Genomic DNA, 13,432 nt, shown 5'->3' with positions numbered 1-13,432 from the left:
AGGAGCGCTAATCTTTCAGTTCAGAAAGGTCTCTAAGGATCTTGACAATATGTATGGTTTTTAAACTAGTATGTAACCATGAGAACATGAGAATTTACTGCATATCATTTTCTCAGATATTTTCCACATCCATTTTATTATGTTTTTTTACAGTTCTTCCCCCCGACCATGGGCTTCTCTCTTTATCTTAAACTCCCTTTGTGACTTAATCCTTTGAAGTGTAGGTTTTTGGAATGTTTTATTTTCAAAATTCTAAGGAAGTGTTCTAGAACTCGTTGCTTTCCATTACCAGTAGGGATTGTTACATCAGCATTAGAATGTTCAGTTAAGAACATTCTAATCACACAGTATTGTGACCATACACCTTAAAGGGTTAATCTTCCTCCTGTTCCTCCTCCTCCTGCGTTGCACACTCACTTTATTAGGTACACCTGTATAGCAGCTTGTCAATGCAAATATCTTAATCAACAAATAATGTGGCGGCAACTCAATGCGTAAAAGCATGCAGACATGATCAAGAGGTTCAGTTGTTGAGCAGACAAAATATCACAGTGGGGGAGAAATGTGATCTAAGTGACTTGGATTATTGTTTGTGGCCGACTGGATGGTTTGAGTATCTCAGAAACTGCTGATCACCTAGGATTTTCAAACACAACAGTCTCTAGAGTTTAGAAAATGGTGCCAAAAAACATCCAGTGAGCAGCAGTTGTGTGGCGAAAATGCACAGGAGAGAATGGCCAGACTTGTGGTATGCAGAAGAGCATTGCTTAACACACAACACATCAAATCTTGAAGTGAATGGCAAACAGCAGCAAAAGACCAATACGTCTCGAAAAAAACGAATCAATACCTACTGTACTATAAACTGGTCATTGAGTGTATACACAGACCTTCTGAGGGTTATTTCATAAGTTGTCAGTGCTTGAGTTACTAATGATAACAAACTACAGCTCTCAAAAAGTGTTTTTAAACATGATGATGTACATAAAATGTAACATTGTAGAAGTGTTGAATAAACAACCATAAAACATGTCTGACATATTTAATAGACTTGCATTACTTGAGATATACATTAAATAATATGATTTACAAGTAATGTTTTAATCATTCAAAAATAAAATGAGAAAAAAGTAAATGAGAAAAAAGTAAAACCGAGAACACACATCTGGAACATGAACATGTGACCTGTAGCGTAGTGGTTAAGGTAATTGACTGGGACACGCAAGGTCGGTGGTTCTAATCCTGGTGTAGCCACAATAAAATTAGCACAAAATTTGTGATGTTGGGCCCTTGAGCAAGGCCCTTAACCCTGCATTGCTCCAGGGGAGGATTGTCTCCTGCTTAGTCTAATCAACTGTATGTCACTCTGGATAAGAGTGTCTGCCAAATGCCAATAATGTATAATAATATTATACAATATAATGAACTGAAGTAAAAAGAGGTTTTACTCAGTGCAGTTTATCCAGCTAAGTCAGCAAATCCTGCTTTGTGATACAAGCCTGTTTGTAAAGAGCAGCCATGCAACCATTTAGGTTAATAATGTCAAAGTTTGTATGGATTACAGGTTTTGGATTTTAATTTAACTTCTTAATACTGCTTCATGATACAGGCCCCAGGCCTGTCATGAATCTACTACAAGTAAATGGTTAAAAAAGAGTTTCTCATGTGCACTGATCCTAAACGCCCTGGAGGACGCGTTTATTTACATCAATAGCAAAATTGGAGTAGTATCATCAGTTATATGCTATAACTGTATGGAAAAAACATTGAATGTTTTTATTTTATTTTTAATTTTTTTAATTTTTTTGGAGTTATATAGTCGGGGTTTATTTACTTTGCACCCTTCATTCCAGGAAGGTTTTTGATCCTGGACCCCCAAGAACAAGTCTAGCACCTGTACTGCCACACCTTTGCATTCTGTATTTGTTGTGGATAATAAAATAATAAATTATAAGCTCACCTGGGTGTTAAATATAGCTAGTTGGGCTAAATAAAAATAACAGCCGTCTGCTTGTTACTTCAAAAATTGATTACATTATTCAGTAATGGCTACTTGAACAATGTAACACTAACGTAGTCTCTACTGCCATCTACTGGGCACGAAACTTAAAAGGTGAAAGCCAAACTTTGCTATTGTGTTTATTGTATCGTAAGATGTCTTGAGCAAATATTAAAGCAAATACATTTTAAGGAAACGAATGAATGACCAGAATCAGATTGAATTTAGTGAGTTGAAACGTTGAATGTACTATCATCATCCTCCCAGTCGAAATAAAGTCAATGCAACTCTTCCAGAGGAAAAAAAAAAAAGAAGTTTGAAAGGAATGCATGCGACGAACTTCCGGAAACGACATATTATTTGCCGTTGTGGCGTGAAATCTAGTGGATTGTTTCCCCTTTCTCAACTGCACGGCTATTTCTTCCTTATGTGTGGTAAGTTGGCTGTCTGGATGAATATCGATTACGTTTTTAAGCGATATGCATTGACATATGGAATGCAGGATGTAGCTGTGACAGCTGTTAAGCTGTTTACGTCTTAAAACACGAATGACCAAATACGAAAATGATAAGTGGTTTTAAAAGTAGGTGCGTAGTTCTTCCATTCATTTCATAACCGCGTCGTGGCAGTGCAAATGTTCCTTGTTTCGTCTTAGAACACGAACTGAGTGGAATGCATCTTTGTAAATGCATCTTTAGTCATTAGAATTATGTAATCCATTATGAACAACCGTTCAAAGTGATTTTAATTTCAAATAGTATTGAAATGACCGCTGTGTCAGTACGATTGATGCGTTTCATACCTGAATCGATTGGAATATCCTTTAAATGCTCAATGGTTTAATATCATGACTCAAAAGATAATTATAATTTCCACGTGTTAGCCCTTTAAAATAGTTTCCTTTTTAACTGACATTGCGTTTGTCTTATTTGAGAGCTTGTAGATCAACAACTTGAAACAATAGGCAGTCAGGAACATGTGCTTGTGTTTCATACAGTTGGGTTCAAAAGTCTGAGTCCACATTGAAAATATATTTATATAAGGAGTGCTGGAAAATCCTCAATCGCCTGACCTCAATGGCATTGAACATTTACAAGATGCTCTTTGGAACATTGTGAAATAATTCTTGGATAACAAGAATTACCAGGTTTTGCATAAATTTGTGTAGTCAGCTTCAGTGCACGTTGCCATTAAAGCAAAAGGTGGACATACCAAATACTAAGAAATTCTGAAACGAATTACATTTTTTCAAATATTCAACTTTTCACTCAAATTGTTATGCTGGCAATATAATTAGCAATGAAAACGTTTGTATTAAATGAGAAAAGAACGCAAAATGGAAGCATTTTCACGAGTGGTTTCAGACTTTTAGACCCCACCATATCTCAAATATGCAAAATTGATTCGGGTTGACCGTTGTAACTTTGTTATCCAGTAAAATAGATGATGGATATAGACAGCCGTTGTGTTGGCAGAAACGTTTCCATCTCCATGTCTAATGTTTGTCTCGTTGTTTTTTCAGACGTTCTGGTTGCTGGGGAAGGGAAGTTGTAGGGAAGCCGGCGGTTGGAGATAACCGGTTATAGTTTTTGAATGATTTAAAAAGCATGACCTGTAGAGGCTAATTGTGACCACCATGTGGTCTGAGCATACAGGCCTCTTCTGTAAGACCAGAGCACCATGTCAGAGAGGGAGCGGGAAGCCAGAGCGGAGGCGCCGCAGACGCAGGCGGCGGGGGACGACGGGGCAGGAGTCGCCCTGGAGGACGCGTTTAAGCTTCTGTCCCTCGCCCAGAGAGACCGGCTGCTCAGCCTCACCCTTGAACCCAGCCGCAGCCGGGCGGAGGTGCTGGTGCGCGCCATGTCCCTGATCGATTTGGGGAAGGGGGACGAGGCGCTTGAAAAGCTCCGGCCACTGGGGGACGTAGGGGTGGCCAGAAGTCTCGCCGAAATGCTGGAGAGGCACGGCGGCGGGCCGGAGGCCGCCCCGCGGGGCGGAGGGGTACATCCGGAGCCGGGAGTCGATGCCGCGATAGAGCTGGCTGGAATATTCCGGGTGTTGGCCGAGGAGAAGTTGTGCCATGAGTCACGGCGCGATAAGGCGTACCAGGCTGCGCTCTGGGCGTGTTCCCGTCAAACTGGAAACGGGGAAGGGCGCGGAACGCTGGAGAGACTCGTGCAGGAGGCCAGGGAGGTGTGCGGCTCAGATTTCGGCGTTAGGTCCTCCACGGGGGCTACTTCCTACCAGGATGGAGAAACACTAAGCGCCCCCGCGGGGCTGTGCTCGTTCTCTCCCCTGGGGGGCAGGGAGTCTGGCGGGGCGTCCGCGGCAGTGAGGATACCAAGCAGCCGGGGCAGTGAACCATCCGGGACGGAGGTTACCAGCAGCCCCCCGTCCTCCCTCCGAACCGTGCCCTGCAGCTTGCAATCCTACCCCAGCCACCTGGAGGTGAGCGTGTCTCCCACCGCGCTGTTTGACGTGCACCACGCTACTCGGGACGTGCAGGACCCCAGGTCGCCGTTGCCCCAGGTGGACTCGAGCGTGGAGCTCCAGGAGAGGACCCTGACCCCCGGACCCCCCAGCGCCCCGGGGGGGGACGTTGCCCCTGGCTGCTCTCCCACCCGAGTGGGAACTCGGGAGCACAGTGCACAGTGCTTCCCCCTAGGGGAGAAGCTGAGCGCAAGCGTGAGTCTACGAGTGGCTCCGCGTGGATGCGCTCCGCAACAGGGCCCTCTGTCAGTGCAGCCGGGCTCCGCGGGGTTAAACCACGTAACGGACCACGGCAAAAACTCAGGAACCAGTCTGATCTCGACGCCCGCGAGCGCAGAAACGAAAGCCGGCCCCACGTGGGACAGCCCCCCGGAGCGGCCTGGCAAAACCGCGGAACCCTCGCCGTCCGCTTCAGCTTCCATCAGCGAGGACCGTCAATCTGAGAGCCAGGGAAAACACGGGAAACAGGATGACGATGAGGAAGAGGAGGAGTTCTTCTCGTTTGTCATCCTTCACTCCCCAAAGGATGTGGAACTAGCCGGTAGGCTGAGGGAAAGGCTCGAGGGTCTAGACGTCGGTCTGGGCGCAACGTTCTCCCAGGATTTCGCCATGCCCGGGAGACATCGGCTCAGCTGCGTGGACGACGCCATCAACAACTCTGCCTTCGTCATTCTCCTCCTCTCCCGGAACTTCGACCGGCGCATGCTGGAGTTCGAGACCAACTGCGCCCTCACCAGCTCCCTGGAGAACCGTCACAAGTACAACAACGTCATCCCTCTGCTCCCCAGCGAAAACGCCCTGCCCCGCGAGCAGATCCCCGGCAGCCTGAAGATCTTCGTCATGCTGGAGGAGGGCGGCAGAGGCTTCGAGAAGAAGGTGAGGAAGGCCATGGCCCCGGGCAGGATCGAGCGGCAGAGGAGCGTGTGGAGGCAGGAGCGGAGCATCCGGGCGCGGGAGGAGAGCAGGAGGAGGATGCGGGAGGACAACGAGAGGAGTGCCGCCTTGCAGCGCGAGGCCGAGCGCATGCAGAAGGAGCAGCTCAGGCACAGTCTCTCAGAGCAGCAGAGAGCGCTGGAGCATTACTGGGCTCTGTGGAACGCTCAAGCCGGCCAGGTCCCCGCTCCGGGAGTGCCCCCCTTTCCATTTTACGTGCCGATGTCTCCACGTCCTCCAGAAGGATTCCCGAGTCTGGGCGGGCCCTTCCTACAGCCCAGCATCCACATCGAGAACGCCAGCTGCATCATGATTGGCAATGACTCCCAGATGACAGTGGGGATGGGCGGGGAGAGGGAGGAGAATGGCCCCGGCCACGGCCCCGGCCCTGGCAGAGACCCCACAGACCGATTAAGCTGAATTAGTTTAATTTGGTGTCGTCATGCTGGCACCCACACCAGCCCTTTTTGGACAGGACACCTGCCTCAGAGGACCTGTTTTATTTCAATCTTCTCATTGTTCTGGGTTTTTAAATTTTTTTATTTTACTTCCGTTTCACTGGAAAAGCCACAGCTTGATGGAGGTTGGGTTCGGTCTGCAGGTGTTCTCATGTTCTCATTTCTCTTTAATCAAATACAGTAACAGAAAAATGATAATTCTGTTGCACCCATGTTAGTTTTTACATTTTAGTCTGGAAATTATGTCTTCTGAGTTCTAGGACATCCGCACAGCTGTTGGGCCCTTGAGCAAGGCCCTTAACCCTGCATTGCCCCAGGGGAGGATTGTCTCCTGCTAAGTCTAATCAACTGTACGTTGCTCTGGATAAGAGCGTCTGCCGAATGCCAATAATGTAATGTAATGTATACAATCAGTGAGCACTTTTAGGTATGTATTAGACTTATTTTATTACTTATTGGTCTTTTGCTGCTGTAGCCTGTCCACTTACAGGTTTTACACGTTGTGTGTTCAGAGATGCTCTTCTGCATACCACTGTTGTCAGCTTTGACCAGTCTGGCTCTTCTCCTCTGACCGGTCTCATTAACAACACGTTTTTGTCAGGACAACTGCAGCTCACTGGATGTCATTTGTTTTTCACACCATTCTCTGCAAACTCTAGAGACTGTTGTGTGTAAAAATCCCAGGAGATCAGCAGTCTATAAGATACTCAAACCACCCTGTATGGTACCAACAATCATTCCGCAGTCACTTCGATCACATTTCTTCCCCATTCTGACATTTGGTATGAAAAACATCTGAACCTCTTGACCTGCATGACTGTATGCACTTAGTTACTGACACGTGATTGCCTGATAAAATATTTGCACTAACCAGCTGGTTTACAGGCCTACCTAATAAAGTGATAACCGAGTCTATATGACCAAATGGAGATGTACCATAGCAGTCGCTACTGGTAATTGAAAGCAACAAGAGAGTTCTAGAACACTGACTTAGAATTCTGACTGGGGAAAAAAACATTCCAAAAAAACTGGCTGATTAAATATTTACATTAACATGCTCAGTGAGTGTAGATCGCTTAGGTACCTACAAAGCACGGTGTGAACCAATGCAGTTGGTTCTACATTGAAATTTTGCTCTACACTCTGCTTTATGCTTTTGGGAAGGCTTGATTCTTTTTTTGTGATTTCTTCAAGAGCATATCTTTTCTGAGGTGTGTCAATCTTGATCAAATGCTTCTTCAAAAAAGGCTATGTTATGGACTTTAAGATATATTGGTGTTTTCTAAGAGGGTTACCAGTGTAAAAACACTGTTCTGACCTTGGTTTTTGTAGATTCATTGTATTTCAACCTGGAAACAAAAACCAAAGTGAAACATCCCAGGTTACCTATTACATTAGTAAATAATGATTTTACATTCTGTGCAATTTCTCAAGTGGTCAGATAAATCATATAAAAAATAGTACAACATTACATAGTTGTTTGGTGTGAGTCAATCAAAAAATGCAACTGAACTTGAAATGAATACTGGTACGTATGTCAACTATATCATAAAGGTAGCGAATGGGGAAAAATAGCCTTAGATGAATTTTGGCTTTGGAAGAGAAGCATTGCATAGTGCAAAATGTAGAAATGTACAAAGTGTACGAATGACTTCCTCGAAAAGTAATTCATTGTATTAATGCCCTAGAATACATATGGCTGGGAGAAGTACATGCTTCTTTGTGATTACCTACCTGTTCCTCTTGCACACAGAGCAGGTTGACACGAGCAGATGCTTTTTGACCTCACTGCAGGTTGGCTTCCAATAACCAGCTTACTGTACATAGAATCTTCCTAATATAGAAGCAGTAAAACACCAGAGAAGCAATGCAGCCCCTTGCTGACGTTAATCAAAGGCTATTTATATTGGTCCCTTTAAGAGTTCAAAATGTGGCACGCTCACATTTCTGCATCACGTTTCAGGAACCCCCCCCCCAAACAAAGGTGGGGGGTAGCTAAACTGGACCGAAGTCCAGCCGTTCCCAGCGGATGGAATAAACGCAGAAGAGGAACACCGTTCCTTGACCCTATCAGCCTGCTGACAGAAAGCCATAGCAACAACCGGTCCGCCAACCGGGTTTCAGGATCACAAATATGTGATTAGAATGTTCGTACCCGGACGTTCAAATGCCGACGTCAGAATCGCTGACGGCAAATGAAAGCGGTGGAGTTCTAGAACACACACTTATAACTAAAAAAAAAAAAAAAAATTCCAAATAAACCCCACTGTTCCATGGGTTAAGTGTCTGTGGCTGTGCAGAGAGCCCCGCGCTAACAAGGGCCTGGCTGGCATGCCCTGTGGAGGCCCGACGGGATTTATTTTTACCTTCATTACTCTTGTTTCAGTTCCTCTATAAACGGGCTCCTGAGTGAGTGGACCGGCTGCCTGGGAATAACTCCGCCGCCGCCGTCATTTTACCTTGACATACGGCCTCCCGCAGCGAGGCGCTTCAAACCTGCGAGTTTTAACGGGGAAACGAAACCGGTTCAGGTGCGATCGTGTATCAAAAGTTAAATGCTCATATATATTTTTTTATTCTGGCCTTTACGCTACAACCCTTCACTGTTGCCATCTATTTCACGTTGCACTTCTGACCTCCTCTCCAAATTCGACACAGAGAGGGCAACCCTCCTCCCCCCCCCCCCATGCAACAAGGCACTCATTCTCACGCCCTTTTCTAGAAGGTCATCGCGGGTCTCAGAATGCGACCCGAGTCCCCATGCTCAATTTCGGGGAGTCCCAAGTAGATCCTCAAGCAAACATTTCCAAGAAGGTATTCACGTGTTCGAGGAAAGTGGAAAACTAAGAATTTCATTGATGGATTTGAAAATATCCCCGTAACACTTGAATGAATGACCTGATTAATTTACTGAATGAACGAAACTGAAATGGGGAATAAGCAAAACCTCTGACACAAACTAAGGGAACTAACAAAGAAAAAAACAAAGAACACAAATACAGTACAATTCAGAAGTTCACACTTCTACCAGGACTGCAAAATACAATTTCAATACAATTTTTTTTCAAAAGTATTGTTTATCATCAAAATTGTTGACAGAAATGTACCTTTGGTTTCAAGAGATCTTGTATTTGTAAAACCCTTAGATGACAAAAACACATTAGTAATGGGTTATGTAACTAAGCACACCCCCTCTAGCATCTAACATCTCAAAACTGCAAAACGAGAGGCACGAGCTGTCATCATGTGATCAGGTGTTTTATTCATTTGGTTTTTGTTCCTGACAGTTAAGTCATTCCATTTGTTAACACACAGGACTTTTTGAGGTACTGAGCGCGGTTCATAGATGCACAATAGAATACTGGGACTTTTTCAAAAGTGCTTTAAATGCAGCAAAATTAACAGCTAACAACAACAACAACAAAAATGATATAGTCAAATAAAACAAACAAGAAAATAAAAACACCAAATAAGACTGAGGCCAGTTCTGTTCACAACCAAACCTGTCCATCAATTTCAGCCGGGTCCAAAGGAGCAAGCTGACCCTTTTATAACAACCTGCATAAACCACAAGGTTAACTTCTCAGGAAGAGCTAGATTCTAGCAGGGCGACTACATCAATCCCTTGTGGTGTAATAATCACCTGCTCCTTTCCCTCCAGTTTTCAACCAAAAGAAGGTAGAATTTGGAAATAATCCAACATTAAAATAAAACAAAATACAGAGGAAGAATATTCAAGATAGCAGCAGTCAGTTGACATGTAGGGTTTACAGTGCTTTAAGCCTTTAAGTTGTATGAAACGACACATCCAAATCTGTAGCCTACAACTTTACAGAAGTGGAATTTAAGATATTCTGGCACTTTAGATTTAAGCATATAGCTCTATATGGTACGAGAAGGGACGATGGGCACACAGTATGAAAAATGTTGCCCCTGCCTATACAAAGCAAACCATAAGCAGCCCGTTAGCACTGAAGGAGCCAGAAGGACTTTTTTGGCAATAAAATTCAATTCAATTGCAAGAACAGAAAAAAAAAAGAAGAAAAAAAAAAAGAAAGACTATGCTAACCACTCCGTAACCTCACATGGATGCATCATTTGACACTGGTAACCAAAACAGAAACACACCCCGCTCCAAATTCCCACCTAGCTCAGCACTGTACAGCACATGCCCCCATCTTTAAGTCTGTCTGCAGTGTCGAATGACCCGCTGACGTGCAACACGAAACACACAGCCTTGAGCAGTGATCGCAGGAGCAGCGGCGACGATAAGTCCTTAAATCAAACCTAGAGGTCCTCTCGCTCTTTAGGGCTATTCCTAGCCCAGGGCTTCACAGTTTCCCTATTTTTAAATGAAATAATAAAAATAAAAAAATAAAAAAAAGTACACTAGTAGTTAATTTATATGACTGTGCAAAGAGTGGCAAGTGCTATTACATTACTGTTCTGGGGCTCAGTCAAATGCCTAGGAAGACTGAGACGTGTACAGCGAGGGTGCATAGGTCCATTCCAGGAGGGCCGCTGTGTGCATGTTGGTTTTTGCTCATACCAAATTACCCTGGCTTAGTCTTCTACACAGCTGTATACAACGCCAACATGTATACTCCCTCCCAATATCAAACCAAACGTAAAACATTTCCTGCAGCCTGCTAGCCGTGGCTCACAAATTTAAGCCTCTATGTATATATTTTTATTTTTACATTTTGTATTCAGTGGCGAGGGAGCAGTGGATGGCTTGAAATCAGCCATCGTTGTGCACCCCTGACATGAAGAGAGGCAGGTAAGAGGTCAGAGGTCAAAGTTCAGTGCAACTCGATGAAGGCCTCCATGTCCTCCGGGACGAGGCCTTTGTAGGGCAGTCTCAGCCTCTCGATGGCGCGGGCCGCCAGGCACTGCAGGGAGACGTAGGCCAGGGGCCGCAGGGCGTGCCGGCTGGCGCAGCGCTCGCTCAGCAGCTCGTGGGCCGTCCTGCGCCGGGCGTTGGTGGCGTCGAAGTGGGCGCCGCCCCTCACCAGCGCGCCCATGACCTCGGGGCAGCCGCTGAGCGCGCACACGTGCAGCGGCGTGTTGTTGTCCAGGTCGCGGGCCTCCGGGTCCGCCCCGCACTCCAGGAGCAGCGTGGCCACGGCCAGGGAGGGGAAGCGGCCCACCGGGTAGCGCCCCACGCTGGTGGTTTCCTTGTCCACCGCCATGTGCAGCGGGGTGTAGCCGTTCCGGGCGCGAGGGTGGAGCTTCAGCAGCCGGTACACGGTCTGCTTCTTCTGGTGCTCCTCCTCCGGGGTGCAGCTGAGCTTCTCCAGCAGGTAGACCAGGTGCAGGATGATGGACAGCACCTTGGTGAACTGGGGCGCCTCCGGCGGGGCGTCCCGCTGGGCGACCGCCCGCTCCACCTCGCGCACGCTCTTGCTCAGCACCGCCATCAGGTCGTGGAAGGTGACGCGCGTCGCCACGGTGCCCTTGGCGCGGTCCTGGAGCACGAAGGAGAAGAGCTCGGCGAAGGACAGGAGGCTGCTGGCCGTCATGGGGCTGAGCGGGTCCAGGCTGCCCTGCTGCATGTCCAGCGCGTACTTCCACAGGCCCACGCAGCGCTCGAAGTCGCCCGAGTCGGCGTAGACGGCGCCGCGGTAGCGGATGTAGTAGGACGTGTCCGGGTGCGAGGGCCCCAGAATGCGCTCCCGCACCAGCAGGGCCTGCATGCGCATCTCGTCCGGGTCGGTGATGAGCGCCTCCAGCTCCTCCGCCGAGCTAACCTCGCGGGCGTAGTCGTAGGCCGCCACCGGTGACCCCGCGGGCGGCTTGACCATGACCCCTGTCCTGTCCCCGCCGGGCTGGCGCAGCTCCATCGCCCGCCGCCAGTAGCGCATGGCGCCCAGCAGGTCGCGCTTCTTGTCGACGAACGTGGCGCCCAGCAGCTCCAGGGCGTCGACGCGCTCCTTGCGCGCGGTGCGAGGCTGGTGCACCAGGTACTCCACAATGTTGGTGTGGCCCGTCACGCTGGCAGCCAGAAGCGGCGTCATGCCGTACCCGTCCCGTATCATGTGGGCGTTGCACTTCAGAAGCATCTTCATGATGTCCAGGCTCCCCGATTCCGCACAGTCGTGGAGCGCGGTGTTACCTTTCACGCTCCTGCGGTTGACGTCCGCGCCCCTCTCCAGCAGGAACTTGGCTATCTCCTTGTGGCCCTTGTAGCAGGATATCATGAGGCAGGTGTGTCCGTGCCGGTTGGCCACCTCCATGTCAGCCTGGTGCTCCACCAGGTAGCGGACAATCTGCAGGTGACCATCGAAGCAGGCGGCGCGCAGCGGCGTGGAGTTGGTTAGAGTCGTCCTGTTGACGGACGCACCGTGCTTCAGCAGACTGCGCACAACGGGCAAGTGACCCGCAGCCGAAGCTGCCCAAAGAGGCGGAGCTCCTTCAATAGTTTCCCCGTCAAAATTAACTGAACCCCCATGTTCGGCATTAACTTTACAATGCTGAAGAAGGTAATCGACTACCTCCAGGTGACCATACCGTGACGCGATTAACAGCGGTGTGCCTCCCTGGGTTTTCTCCTCTGCAAGTGCCTCTAACTCCTGTTGACTTTTGTTGTACAGCAACTTCTGAATAAGTTTCACCTTTCCATCTCGAGCCGCGTTAAAAACCGCAGTTTTAATATCCATTTTAACGGCATCCGGCACGGCCTCTGGCCATTTAAACCCGTGTCATCTGCGAAAAACGGGAGAAAGATTCGCGTTTCAATGGGGAAAGTAGAAACCCTAGCCGAGCTCCCGCTGCTCACTTGCATTCTCCAGCCATTTTAAGGCTGCGATTAAAATGGCGTCCTCTGCGTTTGACAGTTCTAGGTTTACCATATTCGCTGAGCATCGCGAAAGTTGTAGTCTCTGGTGAGTAGATTGGACATTGGATTCGACGTGCCGTACACAACATTTCCCAAAGGTTATTGCGCGAGATCGGCCCGCCTCCGTCTTTTAAGCTAACCAGTCACTGGGACTTGTAGTTTTCAGATGACGTGGGCTAGTTTCAGCCAGAATTGTGTCACAGTAGCTACGCTGTCTTTAGTCGCAGCATTGCGAGTCTGTTATATGCACGTTGAATTACGTTATGATTTTAAATGTGCTGGATAGATTATAACTCCCAAAAAATATGGAAAACCTCCAGCTATTTAGTAGGCTAAATTTAGGCAAGATGGGTTAGGTTAATAGAGGGGAGGTCTTCAATATTACAGGGCTATATTAGGAGAATGCATTGGCTCTGCACAACAGTTCTGAAGCTGTAGCCTACACACTTGATCAATAAATCTCACACATGCTACCTGGCGCTAATCAATTATTCTGCCGCTACAAAGCGGGCAGGGCGGAACTGTCAACATCTGATTGATATTAGCGTTCGAAAAGTTGTTACGGAGTGTTGCGCTATAGGCTAAACTGTGCAGAGATAATAATTTGTGAGGCTGTCACAGAGACTTCAGAAATCTTACTGACAATAGAATAAATGTTAACTGGAAGAACTGTGGCTTGTTCGTGCCCGTGTGAACACTAAATCCTTTGACAAT

General features: G+C 47.4%; 2 protein-coding genes across 2 annotated transcripts; one reads left to right on the top strand and one right to left on the bottom strand.

Annotated features, from left to right (window-relative positions):
- Nucleotides 1-2,196: 2,196 nt before the first annotated feature.
- On the top strand, nucleotides 2,197-7,351 carry ticam1 (TIR domain containing adaptor molecule 1). Its single transcript, XM_061238708.1, has 2 exons — nucleotides 2,197-2,433; nucleotides 3,522-7,351. Exon 2 carries the CDS (start codon nucleotides 3,680-3,682, stop codon nucleotides 5,840-5,842), a length of 2,163 nt encoding a protein of 720 aa, XP_061094692.1. The 5' UTR covers nucleotides 2,197-2,433; nucleotides 3,522-3,679; the 3' UTR covers nucleotides 5,843-7,351.
- A 1,771-nt stretch (nucleotides 7,352-9,122) lies between these two features.
- Nucleotides 9,123-12,672, bottom strand: LOC133126956 (protein fem-1 homolog A-like). Its single transcript, XM_061239499.1, has one exon. The coding sequence runs from the start codon at nucleotides 12,537-12,539 to the stop codon at nucleotides 10,683-10,685; it is 1,857 nt and encodes a 618-aa protein (XP_061095483.1). The 5' UTR covers nucleotides 12,540-12,672; the 3' UTR covers nucleotides 9,123-10,682.
- Nucleotides 12,673-13,432: the final 760 nt, after the last annotated feature.

This window comes from Conger conger, chromosome 4, assembly GCF_963514075.1.
Source record: "Conger conger chromosome 4, fConCon1.1, whole genome shotgun sequence".
NCBI lineage: Eukaryota > Metazoa > Chordata > Actinopteri > Anguilliformes > Congridae > Conger > Conger conger.
This window is presented reverse-complemented; position numbering and strand designations above follow the sequence as displayed.

Coding starts and splice junctions, on each gene's coding strand:
- LOC133126956 (XM_061239499.1), bottom strand. CDS start 12,539: ATGGATATTAAAACTGCGGTTTTTAACGCGGCTCGAGATGGAAAGGTG.
- ticam1 (XM_061238708.1), top strand. CDS start 3,680: ATGTCAGAGAGGGAGCGGGAAGCCAGAGCGGAGGCGCCGCAGACGCAG.